The sequence below is a fragment of the Melanotaenia boesemani genome, chromosome 6, assembly GCF_017639745.1.
Source record: "Melanotaenia boesemani isolate fMelBoe1 chromosome 6, fMelBoe1.pri, whole genome shotgun sequence".
In the NCBI taxonomy this organism is placed as follows: Eukaryota; Metazoa; Chordata; class Actinopteri; order Atheriniformes; family Melanotaeniidae; genus Melanotaenia; species Melanotaenia boesemani.
This window is the reverse complement of record NC_055687.1, coordinates 38,803,381-38,817,018: the sequence shown is the minus strand read 5'-3', so window position 1 is coordinate 38,817,018 and position 13,638 is coordinate 38,803,381. Positions and strand designations below refer to the sequence as shown.

The 13,638-nt window shown below is 46.2% G+C and overlaps 1 protein-coding gene across 1 annotated transcript; it reads left to right on the top strand.

The window, feature by feature from the left end:
• The first annotated feature begins 1,436 nt into the window (after positions 1-1,436).
• LOC121641849 (nuclear apoptosis-inducing factor 1-like) lies at positions 1,437-4,208 on the top strand. The gene is made up of 3 exons (XM_041988200.1): positions 1,437-2,165; positions 2,236-2,516; positions 3,928-4,208. The coding sequence occupies exons 1-2, from the start codon at positions 1,754-1,756 to the stop codon at positions 2,502-2,504; spliced, it is 681 nt and encodes a 226-aa protein (XP_041844134.1). The 5' UTR covers positions 1,437-1,753; the 3' UTR covers positions 2,505-2,516; positions 3,928-4,208.
• Positions 4,209-13,638: the final 9,430 nt, after the last annotated feature.

The following is a 13,638-nucleotide window of genomic DNA, read 5'->3' as shown; positions in this document are numbered from 1 at the left end:
TACATACAAATCCATACATAAACTCTCACCCCCTTACCTCTCAGATCTTCTCCACATAGTCACCCCTTCCAGATGTCTTCGCTCCTCCTCTTCTATCCATCTCTCTGTCCCTCCTGCCCGCCTCAGCACAAGCTCTGGAACGTTCTTCCTCCTGACCTCCGCAATCCCGACTCTCTCCTCACCTTCATTTCCAAACTCAAAACTCATCTTTTCAGCATGGTGTTTGTAACCTTGTTTTTAATCACTTTCTTGCCACTCTGCCTTTTATGTTTAGGTTTTTAATTGTGTTGTTTATGTTTGATTAGATTTTTTTCTAGATCCAGCTGCCTGCTCACCTATCACGCTCATTCTTAATGATCTGTCCAAATTGGGTTTGACACTGAATAAAATAATATGAATTGTGACCTATTCTTGTAACTACACACTGGAAACCTCCACATACAGTTTCAATTCATTTCTATTCTTAGACATCTATACTTGGAGAACTGCTCAAGTTAATGGAATAATGGGCGGCAAAGGCATGGCACCCCCTCCAGGATGTTCTGGGGTAGTGCAGGGTGGTGGCTCGGATCCAGGGGGAACAGGGGGTGGGAGGGCTGGGTTATTGCATTATTTATTTATTTATTTTTCTTCTCTTTTTAAATGTCTTGATTATAGTTTTGCAATTTAAAAAATGTAATCACAAATAAAAACTAAAAATAAACTATAATGTTCACCCCGGTGTACATACCATCTAAACACCCTATGACTGTTCCAGTTGGTTTTCTTTTCCTTTTTTTATCAACATGAACAGCCTGTTTCTTTTATGATTAACATTTAACATTTTAGTGAATTACGACTGCTGGCCCTACTAGATTTTTAACAGGGGCATGTTCTTGTCTTTGGTTTTTTAGGTGTGTTTTAGGCAGCCTAGACAACTGTTATTATACATTTTAATCCTGTCCTTTTCTCCCTTTTTTCCCTCTTCCTCTTTCCCTGCCAGGTTTGGCACTGACATATAAAGACTAAAGAAAATAAGATTAAATAAAAATAATAAAAATATCAAGGGCAACCATGTATGTAACATGTCTCCCTTGGTAGAGCAAATCTGTCAAGCAAAATATGGCACACAGACCACCGTTCTGTATGTTAGGATGCTGGACAGGACAGGGTAAAAAAAAAAAAAGAAAGAAAGAAAGAAAGAAAAAAAACATTTCAGTGAATTTTCCCAAGACACCATATTGTCACATTGTACATAAACATTGGTTCAGTCAAAATATCCCACTCGAACATGACAGCAAGGCAAGTTTATCTGCAGCCGGATCCAAAGACGGGCGATTCAAAAAGCTTTACAGAATACAAGAAGCATAATTTAACATTTAAAACAAAAGAAAAGGGAAAAAGAACACTGGATGAAAACAGGATTAAAACATGATCCAATTTAAAGCTTCCAGCTTAACAGAACCAGATCCAGATCTGGGTGCTCATTTATAAAACTCTGCGTAGGATTCCTACTAAAAGTGGACGTCCGCCAAGAATCCAGAGTTTGCGTAAGCAACAAAATATTCTGATTTATAAAACCGTGCGTGCGCACAGGTGCAAGCAATTTTCCCTTTATAAATCACACTCTGCCTGAAAGCTTGCGCAAGTGAATTCTGCTGCTAGCCCGCCCCCTACACGCCCACATTCTACTATAAATGGTCAATGCAAAGCACCTCATGGACATTTCTGCATATAAATGAACCAGCTGATCTCTGCTATTTAAACCTAAATCATGGCAACCGAAAAGACGAGGAAGCGTAATTTTACGGAGACGGAGGTGGAGGTACTTGTTGGTGAGGTGGAGGCTCGCAAAAACATATTATTTGGCGGCCTCGGTAGTGGCATCAGCAACAAACGGAAAACAGAAGAGTGGCAACACGTTGTTGCAGCTGTCAATAGTGTGGGGGTGACGGAGAGGTCCGTGCCAGACATTAAAAAAAAGTGGTCGGATCTCAAGGTGGAGGCAAAGAGGAGGATGGCACGCCACCGCCAGGGAATGTGTGCCACAGGCGGGGGTCCTGCCACACCAAACCCCACGCCGCTGGAGCTGAAAATAGCCTCCATTCTTGGGCCCGCAAGCATCTACGGCATAGTGCCAGAGAATGAGGGGGACACAGACCAGGCGGACGCCACAGCAGAGACCGGTAAATTATTGTTTATTTAATTTAACAGCCATGTAAAAAGCAACGAATAACATTTTTTATTTATCTCCAGTCACTCTACAGATGGAGGCAGTGGGTGAGGAGATCCCCGGTACATCCACAGAGGAGATGGTCAGACCCACCACGAGTGCGCCCCGGGCGCACGGCACAGCTGGAGGTGGCCGCGTGCTGACAGATGCGGTCCTCCAAACACAAAGGGACACCATCGACGCTGTGAAGGAAATTCGTGATGAATTACATCAAATCCGTCATGTAATTAGCGGAATGTGTGCTGTACTGTCTGAAATTTCCACGTCATTAAAAGAACTTGTTAAAAAATGAGATTTGCCTACTGTATTCCTTTCACAAACGCTGCATGACTTGCTGACGTAGCCTGGCTCCCCGTTGGTGGTCTTCATGCCGGGGAGGGGGCTGTGCGTCAGGATCCTCATGGTGAATGGGAGGGAGGCCAGGTGGGAGGGGAACACCATTCCTCAGTGCCACGTTGTGCAGGACACCACACGACATGATGATCCTGCACACCTTATTGGGCTGGTAGAGAAGTCTCCCCCCCGACGCATCAAGACACCGCCACCGGTTTTTAAGGAGGCCGATGGCTCGCTCCACAACAGAGCGCGCACGAACGTGGACGGAATTGAAGCGCGCCTCCTCTGCGCTTTGCGGGTTCGCAAAAGGCGTGAGGAGCCAGCGTCTCAGGGGATAGCCACTGTCACCTGCAGGTTATGGAGATTAATTCAGAACAGAGACTTTGTTGAGATTTCCACAGTGTATGTTGATACTTACCGAGAAGCCACCCATCCCGCGAAGCACCTGCCTGCAGTCTATTCCCTACACTGCTGTGTGCCAGGATGAATGAATCATGGGTTGACCCAGGCCACCGTGCCACTAAATTTGTCAGAAGCAAGTTTGAGTCGGAAATGACTTGCACGTTAACTGAATGCACATTTTTTCGGTTAACGTAGACAAACTCATTCTGACTTGGAGCCCTTATAGCAACGTGAGTGCAGTCAATCGCGCCGATTACATTTGGGAAACCGGTTGATGCTGCAAATTGCCTTTTAATGTTGGCCTGTTCCCCTACAGTGTATGGAAACTTTATGTATCGACTGCTCATTTTTATAATGCCATCCAAAACGGCAGGCATTACATTACTCAGCGATGGCTGAGATATTCCAGACCTAAAATGGAATGTAACAACTTATTGAAACCCACTGAGTGTTGGGCTGGAACATGTCAGCTTAGATTAAATTAAAATTACCTGTCGGCTAATTCCCGCTGGAAAGAGCCAGTTGCCAGAATCCCGAGAGTTGTCAGCACCTGCATATGCGCGGGTATGGCATGGTTCCGGCGGGTTGATCGCTCCAACACTGGGCCCAACTCAGCACATAGATTTAAGAGCACTGCTCTAGGAAATCTAAATCGGCATATCAGCCAGTCATCATCGTTGGCCAGGAAATCTTGATGGTCTCTAAAAACTCTCTCCATCCTGATCCTGCCGTTTGCGTAATCTTCAAGGAGTGCCAGCGCATCCATTGTGAAGTTCTGCATTACGCACGGTCGTAATTCACCTATTTATGTTTACTCAGTAATTACACTCATTACTACACACCTTGTCACAATTAGGCTTCTGTGAACAAATGAGTGCATTTGCTTTACGATCAAAACAAGTAAGACCATACTGCACTGACAACATTAAATTCCTATGGGGTGCCTATAAGTCGGCTACAGGTATGATTTCAGGAACGCATCTATATTTCAGGCTTCTGTGTTTATGATTCTATGGCACTAGTGTCGGATATGATGGCATGATGGCATGCATGAATGAAGGTGAAGTTCATCACCTCACCAGCAGCACCGCCAGTTTCCCGTCTCCAAAATGTTCGTAAGCAAGTTTCAGAGTTTACGTACCGGTACGCACATTTTCCCGCCACGTTAGTTTTTATAAATCAGAAACTTTCCGTAGAAAGTCACTTACGCCGCTTTTTGTGCGTAAGCAAGCTTTATAAATGAGCACCCTGGACTGTAAATAAAAACTAGTCCATGCAGCAGAGAACAGGTGGGTCTTTAACCTGGATCTAAATAAACTGAGTGTTTCAGCTGATCTGAGGCTTTCTGGGAGTTTGTTCCAGACATGTGGAGCATAGAAGCTGAATGCAGCTTCTCCATGTCTGGTTCTGACTCTGGGAACTGTTAAGAAACTGGATCCAGATGACCTGAGGGTTCTGGTAGGTTCATACTGGGTCAAGAGGTCTCTGATGTATGTTGGTCCTAAACCATTCAGAGCTTTCTAGACCAGCAGCAGAACTTTAAAGTCTATCCTCTGATGAACAGGCAGCCAGTGTAAAGACCTCAGAGCTGGACTGATGTGGTCCACTTTCTTGGTCTTAGTGAGGACTGGAGCAGCAGAGTTCTGGATCAGCTGCAGGTGTCTGACTGATGTTTTAGGTAGAACCTGTAAAAACACTGTTACAATAATCAAGCCGACTAAAGATGGAAGCTGGACTAGTTTTTCCAGGTCCTGCTGAGACATCACGTCTTTTACTCTTGATATGTTCTTAAGGTGAAAGTAGGCTGACTTTGTGGTTCCCTTAAATGTTTCTCAAAGTTTAGGTCTGAGTCCATCACTACACCCAGATTTCTGGCCTGGTTGGTGGTTTTTAGGTCTGAGTCTATTGTATTGTATTGTATTGTATTGTATTGTATTGTATTCTATTCTGTTCTATTCTATTTTACAGTCATTTAGCAGACGCTTTTATCCAAAGCGACTTACATCTGAGAGGAAGAACAACAAAAGCAAGAATTCAAACAAGATGGACGTCATCATGAAGTACTAGTCAGACTGCTGGAGTCCAGGTGGACCAGGTGCTGTCATGTAGTGCTAGAGGCAGTACTTTTTTTATATATTTATTTTTTTTAGTTTTTTACAAGATCACAATTTCATCAAACAACATCATCTTGGGCGTAAGTGCAGCAGCTTCTTCAGTACTTGGTTGAGCCAAAGAGCTGGACAAATCTTTCTACCTCATTCTGAGTAGAAGAGTTAAGCTAAGTGTAGAAATGCTCCTTAAACAACTGAGTCTTTAGCTTGCTTTTAAAAGTGGATAAGGACTCTGCGGATCGGACGGAGTTTGGTAGATGGTTCCACCACCGGGGAACAACAGAGGAGAAGAGTCTAGCTACTGATGTGGCGCCACCTTGTGGTGGGAGCACTAGGCGTCTTTCGCTGGCAGAGCGTAACTGTGGAGAGGGAGTGTAGCTCTGGATTAAGGAGTGAAGGTAGACCGGAGCCGTTTGGGTTATTGTTTTGTAAGCCAGAAGCAGAGCTTTGAATCTGATGAGCTGCAACTGGAAGCCAGTGGAGAGCGATTAGCAGCGGAGTGACATGAGCTCTTTTGGGCTGGTTGAAGACCAGACGTGCTGCTGCATTCTGGATCATCTGCAGAGGTTTAACTGAGCATGCAGGCAGGCCAGCCAGTAAGGAGTTGCAGTAGTCAATGCGTGAAATGACCAGAGCCTGAACCAGGAGCTGGGCCGTGTGTTCAGTCAGGTAGGGTCTGATCCTCCTGCTGTTGTAGAGAGCAAATCGGCAAGATCGAGCAACCAAGGCAGTGAGCCCGGCTGTTAGGGTTCCTGTCTGTCTTCCCTGTGTGTGTGTTCCTGGATTGCCCTTGTGTGTGCGTCTGGCTCCCTTTGTCTGTCTTGTACGTCATGTCTGTTCCCAGCCAGGAGAATCACCATAGCAGCAATCACCTCACACCAGGACCTCATCCACCAATCAACCACCACAATACTTAAACACCGGACCTTTCTTCATTCCTAGCCGGATCGTCCAGTTACTCACCTGGTGTATCGTGGCCTCTCTAGTTCTTTGTCTACATTCTACGCGTTTCTCATAATCCTGTCTTGTCTCCAGATTCCTGGTTCTCTGGATCTCATCAGTCAAGCCTGCCTCACCTGCCTCCTGGATAAGTCTGCCTCCAGCTCCTGTTAGCTCCGTGCTACGCTCCACTGGCCACCTACTCTACCTGGTCAGCCGTGAACTCCTGTGGTCCCTAGATCCCACACTCGGATCAATCTGTTTCCAGATTCAGCTCAGAAACTCTATTAAACCCTTTTACAGAAAAACTAACCATCCTCTGCTGTTTGGTTGCCGTTTGCATCTTGGGGTCCAGTACTCATTCCTGCCTGACTCATCATAACACCAGCCGGTAGTTTCCAACCTGGGCTGGGTTGAGTGTGGGTTTCTTCAGCAGCGGGTAACCCGAGCTTGCTTGAAGGCAGAGGGAAAGACACCGGATTTAAGAGAGGAGGTGATAATATGGGTTACTGCAGGTTTGATTGTAGGTAAAATGCTCTGCAGGATGTCAGAGGGAACAGGATCAAGAGGACAGGTCGTGGGTTTTGAGTAGACTAGAAGTTTAGAGACTTGGTCCTCATTTAGAGAGCGGAAGGAGCAGAGTGAGGCACCAGTATCTGGTTTGGTAAGGCTGAGTTGGTCAGGCTCAGTGAATTGGTTACTGATGGTAGCGACCTTTTCAGTGAAGTAGGAAGCAAACATTTCTGCAGTCAGCACAGTGGGAGGCTGAGCAGGTGGTGGAGATAGAAGAGAGTTAAACGCCATGAACATGTCGTGCGTTGGGAGCATTGCGGATCTTGTTCTGATAAAAGGCTATCTTGGCCATCTTTCAGAATCAGAATCAGAATCAGAAATACTTTATTAATCCCTTCGGAATTCCTCAGGGAAATTTGTGTTTCCAGTACAACCCGTCCAAGACTAGACAATAACAACATATAACACAAACAGGATCAGGCGTACTGAGGCAGCAGCCGTTTCTACAGCGCTCCTTTGTCTTAGATATAGGAGAAAGGTAACATTAGGGGAATAAGATGTGGCTGGAGAGAATAAAAAAAAAAGGCATCTCCACACTGGGCCTAAGGGCCCATTATTGAGATACAAAAAAAAAACACTCCTCGGTACATAAAGCACATAACTCAGACATTCACAACATCAGAAACATGTGGCGGGGGGGGGGTCTCCCATCGCAGCAAGTGCGGACGTAGCTGAGCGCGTCCAATCAACCTGCCGCCCGGGAGTGGAGGGAGGGGGGGAAGGGACAACCAAGGCAGTGAATCACGGGGAGGTGTATCTGTAGTGGTGTATGTGATTGTGGTGCATGTGTGTGCGCAGTAAGTGAGCATGTGAACTTTGTCCCAGTTCTCCAGCCTTTAGGCTGGATGTGAAAGTTTCAAGTTTTTGCTGCTACTCAGACAAGTCAGTGTGCTCTTTTGATTTGCACCACTTTCTTTCTGCAGCCCTGAGTCCGGCTCTGTGCTCCCTTAGAACCTCTGTGAGACATGGACTGGGAGGGTTTTGTCTGGCTGGTTTTGACACCAGAGGACAGAGTTTGTCCAGAGAGGAGGCGAGAGAGGAGCAGAGTGTTTCTGTAGCCTCATTAACAGACAGTAAGGAGAAGTCTGAGTGGGAAGGGAAGGTAGAGTAAACCTCATCAGACAGCTGTGTAGGTCTGAGGGATCTCAAGTTTCTGTGGTAGGACGCCATTTTAGGAGCCGCTTGAGTGACATGAGGAAGGAAGACAGAGAATTTAACCAGGAAGTGGTCTGAGAGGTGCAGCAGGGTGACAGACAGGTCGGCTATGGAGCAGTTTCTGGTCAGCACCAAGTCAAGAGTATTACCAGCTTTGTGTGTTGGAGGAGTCTGAACCAGTTTGAGATTGAAAGAGTAGATGAGAGCCAGAAAGTCAGTCACTGTGGTTTGCCAATGTCTCCCATGACAGTTAGTGGTGTGCCATCATCAGGAATGTCAGAGAGAACCGTGTCCATTTCAGAGACAAACTCATCTATACTGCCACCCGGAGGCGGTAAATGACCAGAATGTATGTAGTGATGAGTGTAGAGACCTTTACTGGTGATACTCAGGTGATGAGCAGGTAGCCATAGGACGGAGAGGTAAAGTTCGACTTTGTAGAAATAAGAAAGCCCGTTCCACCTCCTCGTCCAGCTGAGCGAGGTGTTTGGGTAAATTCTGCATTGACAGAAAGGGCAGCTGGTGTAGCTGTGTTTTCTGGACGGATCCAGGTTTCAGTCAGGGCTAGGACCTGAATGTCAGAGAGATTTATCAATGAACTGATAAATTCTGTTTTGTTCACTGCAGACTGACAGTTCCAGAGACCAAAGGTAACAGAGGATGTAGCAGACGTGCATCCCGCTTCAAAGGACAGGTTTTGTGGATTGCGGCGTCTATGGGTGACACGTCTTGGTCTGTACCATGTCTGACAGGCATGGGTTTGAAGCACATTGTGCGTTGATTTAGTAGGGATGAGGTTTAAGCTCGTGTACTTGCTCGGTGGACTCGCACAGGTAGACTCGCAGGTCTTTACCCTTTGTGGTCTTAACCCGACATGCTGAGTCCATCACTAGACCCAGATTTCTGGCCTGGTTGGTGGTTTTTAGGTTCGAGTCCATCACTAGACCCAGATTTCTGGTCTGGTTGGTGGTTTTTAGGTGTATAGACTGAAGCTCTGTGGTGACCTTTAATCGTTTCTCTTTGGCTCCAAAGACCATCACCTCAGTTTTATTTTTGTTTAACTGAAGAAAGTTTAGAAACATCCAGTCATTAATCTCCTCTATGAGCCTGTATGGGGCCTCGGTCTCCTGGTGACATTGTAATATATATCTTTGCGTCATCTGCGTAGCTATGGTAACTAATTAAGCCTAACCTATCTCAGTGTTGTGGTGCTGTCTAAAACCTGACTGGAAAACATCATAGCAGTGGTTTAGTGTTAAAAAGTCATTTAGCTGATGAAAAATGGCTTTTTCGATGATCTGACTTAAAAACAGGAGATTTGAGTTCAGCTGACATAAGATGTCACTCAGATCTTTGCTGTTAATATGATTAAACTGTGTCATGGTGTTTAAACTGGCTTTCATGGACCAGTATGTCTCCTGAACCTGCTGCTGATGAACCAACTGCTGGTGTGATATTCTGGATGTTTTCTGTGAAGAATTTGGTGAACTCATTGCAGCCTTGATGGAATAAAGTTCAGGTGCTCCTAACACAGGAGGATTTTTTAACCTGTCAACAGCAGCAAATAAGACCCGAGCTTTATGACAGTTTCTGCTAATAATGTCAGAGAAATAGGACTTCCTTGCATTGTAAATACAGTGATGACTTCCTCAGCTGTAAATTATAAGAGTGAAGTTTCTCTTTATGCATGTCATAATGAACCTGCTCCTCCCTGAGTGCCACCTTACCGTGGTGGAGGAGTTTGCGTGTCCTGATGATCCTAGTGCCTATGTTGTCGGGGGCCTTATGCCCCTGGTAGGGTCACCCATGGCAAACAGGTGTCTAGGGGAGGGACCAGACGAAGTGCAGCTCACTCACCTTGATGCTCGGCTTGGGCTCTGGAACTATTGTCCTTGAGAGGGGCTGGACCCTCCATTCTGGAGTTGCTCCCGGTGAGAAGTGCAGAGCAGGTGTAGGAAGGAAGTGCAGAGCAGGTGTAGGAGCAGAGCAGGCGACTTCGCGCCTGTGCGTTAGGGTTTACCCCGGTGGACGAAAAGGTAACCTCCCTCCGCCTTTAGGTGGGGGGATGGGTCCTGACTGTAGTTTGTGCTTATGTACTAAACAGCAGTTCAGAGTACCCACCCTTTTTGGAATCCTTGTAGAGGGTGTTGTAGAGCACTCTTTCCGTGGACTCCCTCGTTTTGCTGGGGGACTTCAATGCCCACATGAGCAATGACAGCAAGACCTGGAGGGGTGTGATTGGGAGGAACGGCCCCCCTGATCTGGTGGTGTTTTGTTGTTGGACTTCTGTGCTCGTCATGGACTGTCCATAACAAACACCTTATTCAGGCATAATAGTGTCCACATGTGCACTTGGCACCAGGACACTCTAGGCCGCAGTTCGATGATCGACTTTGTAGTCGTATCGTCGGACTTGCGGCAGCATGCCTTGGACACTCGGGTGAAGAGAGGGGTGGAGCTGTCAACTGATCACCATCTGGTGGTGAGTTGGCTCAAATGGTGGGGGAGGATGCGGGTCAGGCCTGGCAGACCCAAGCGTGTTGTGAGGGTCTGCTGAGAACATCTGGCAGAGTCCCCTGTCAGAAAGAGTTTCAACTCCCATCTCCGGCGGAGCTTCAACCATGTCCCGGGTGTCCGTGCCTCTAATGTTGAGGTGGCCAGCCGCAGCTGTGGCTGTAAGGCTGTCGGTGCCTGTCGTGGCGGTAACCCCTGAACTCGTGGACACCATCAGTAAGGGATGCGTCAAGCTGAACAAAGGAGTCCTATCGGGCCTTTTTGGCCTGTGGGACTCCAGAGGCAGCTGATGGGTATTGTCGGGCTAAGCAGAGCGCAGCTTCGGCGGTCGCTAAGGCAAAAACTCGGGCATGGGAGGAGTTTGGAGAGGCCATGGAGAATGACTTCCGGACAGCTTCGAGGAAATTCTGGTCCACCATCCAGAGGCTCAGGAGGAAAAGCAGTGCTCCATCAATACTGTGTACAGTGGGGATGGGGGGCTGCTGACCTCGACTCGGGGCGTTTTGAGGCGGTGGAGGGAATACATCGAAGACCTTCTCAATCCCACCAACATGTCTTCCGATGAGGAAGCAGCATCTGGGGTAGCTGGGTTGGCTCTCCCATTTCTGGGGTTGAGGTCGCTGAGGTGGTTAAAAAGCTCCTCGGTGGCAAGGCCCCAGGGGTGGATGAGGTCCGCCCAGAGTTCCTTAAGGCTCTGGCTGTAGGGCTGTCTTGGCTGACATGCCTCTGAAGCATCGCGTGGACATAAAAGGGGGAGTGGAGGGTGTGCTCCAACTACAGGGGGATCACACTCCTCCTCCTACCTGGTAAGGTCTATTCGGGGGTGCTGGAGAAGAGGGTCCGTCGGATAGTAGTGACCAAAAGAACAAGAACGTGTCTCACCTTACGTCTCCTCAAGAACGTGTCTCATCTTACACCGCCCAAAGAACGTGTCTCGCCTTACGCCGCCTGAAGAACGTGTCTGGCCTTACGCCGCCTGAAGATTGTGTCTCACCTTATGTCTCCTCAATAACGTGTCTCTCCTTATGCAGCCTCAAGTAAGTGTCTTGGCTTATGCCGCCTGAAGAACGTGTCTCACCTTACGCCGCCCGAAGAACGTGTCTAGCCTTACGCCGCCTGAAGAACGTGTTTCACCTTACGTTGCCTCAATAATGTGTCTCTCCTTACGCCGCCTCAAGTACTTGTCTTGCCGTACGCCCCCTGAAGAACGTGTCTCACCTTACGCCGCCCGAAGAACGTGTCTCGCCTTACGCCGCCTGAAGAACGTGTTTCACCTTACGTCGCCTCAAGAACGTGTCTCACCTTACGCCGCCCGAAGAACGTGTCTCGCCTTACGTCTCCTCAAGAACGTCTCTCCTAACACCGCCTCAAGAACGTATCTCTCCTTACATCGCCTCAAGAACATGTTTTGCCATATGTCGCCTTAAGAACGTGTCTCACCTTATGCTGCTCAAGAACGTACCTTACCTCACACTGCCTCAAAACGTCGCAGGTTAAACCTTTTTTTGGAACTGCACATGTAACCTAATATGTCCAAAAATGACTATTTTGAAAAGTTAATCGGTGATTAAAAATGTTTCTCAAGACATAAAGGCACATATTTTACTGAAAGAGGAGACCTTTTTTAGCAAAGTGTTTTAAAACCTTTTTTTTTCCGATATGTCATTTTACATAAGAAGAGGAAGTTATGCTAGGTGCTGCAGTGTGGAGAGTAGCTGGCTTTCAAGTGGAGTGGCCTGTCTGTTTTCAATTATCAATGTTTTGACTAATTTTGGACTGTATTCATGTATCATCGACTTGGTTAATGTTTAAGTTTGCGTAGGCTGAACAAATTCTAGCTTGTCCGGACATCGAGTCCATTGGTTTCCCAACAGGAGGCAAGTAATGGTGTTATTTATGCAGCTGGACAGCCGGGTCTTTACTTCTGCTGCAGCTACGAAAAACGTAGTTGTATGTAGAATGTATGTATGATGGGGTTTAAACATGGAATGCCAAAGCAAGAAGCAGGTGGTTCCTGTGTGCAGCTGCAAGCAGCTGCTTCTGGTCCTGCAGCCAATGGAAAGACAGCCACAGATCTGTCAGAGACTCAGTTCTACAAAAATGTCAAATCTGTAACTCTGTAAGTCTTTTCTAACCTTTGTTAATTAGCAATTTGGTAAACATAATGACTCAGAGAGAAGTAATGTGACAGGAACAGGTTGTTAAAGAGCAGTGCAGCATGTGACACCCAGGTTAACAACGTAACGTTAGCTAACCTTAGCTGGGGTTAGCAATGCTTTTTGTAAAACCATTTTATAAAAAGGTACCCTTTTTGATCATTTTATAGCTGTTAAGCATATGTATAGCTTACTGACTTTGTTTGCAGCAAATAATTTTTACATGTGTTACGTTTGCAAGAATTTGTGAGCCATTGCCTGTAAAGAAGCTGGAGATGAATGACGTCACTGACTGAGGTGAGATCAGCTTTAGGTTAGGTATTGGACAGATGTTCGCTCTGGAGCGTCTGTATTATGGACAATCAACAAATGACAGACAAAAGATGTAAAACAAAATGTTCACTAAAATGTTGCTTTGACAGCGCGTCCAAAGAGAAACGGAATTCTGACATAAACAGATAGTATTAACAAATATTCTTGTTTGTTATTCAGGTGCCAATTTTTTGGGATTTTCTTCAGTCTTTAATGTAAATTCAATAACTGCTGATGTGACTGAGTCACCTCAATCCACAGCTGAATGGAAACAATCAGACCTGGCCGTCTCCTTCCACTCAGCTCTGGTTTCAAGTGACTGAGCCACATGGTTTACTAGCACAGGCAATAGCATTTTTAAATTTATTTTAATAAAATATTCATACAGACTAAGATGTAAAAAAACAAAACAAACAAACTGCCTACTCCTTCACCCTAATGGAGTCTCTGAGAGTGGAAAACTCCATATCACTGCAGACTCGACCAGACTGCAGCATGGTCCTCTCCTCTGTACCGGCTTCCCTTTCCAGCTCCGTCCAGAGGATGAACAAGGATGAGGTATGACAATCATTTTACACAATACAGAGTATTGTTTATTGTTTGTACCTGGTAAACCAGGAAGGAATAATGTTAGATCTCTAATGTGAATATAATGTCAAACTGTCTGAATGTGAGATGCTGTTACTGCTGCCGTTAGTGTTACTCTCTATGAGGAATGTAGGCAACTGTTCAAAGTGTTTAGTCATGTGATTTTTCTTGATGTGACTCTATTCTGAGGACATTTTTCCACTCAAAGAACAGTGTGTTTATTTTGGAATTTTTAATTGCCCCTCTTATTGCATTAATGTGAAATGTATGAATGTAGATAGTGTTGAATATCCGGTATGTGCACATAAGCTTGGATCAGGTCCCCGCAAGTACAATGTTA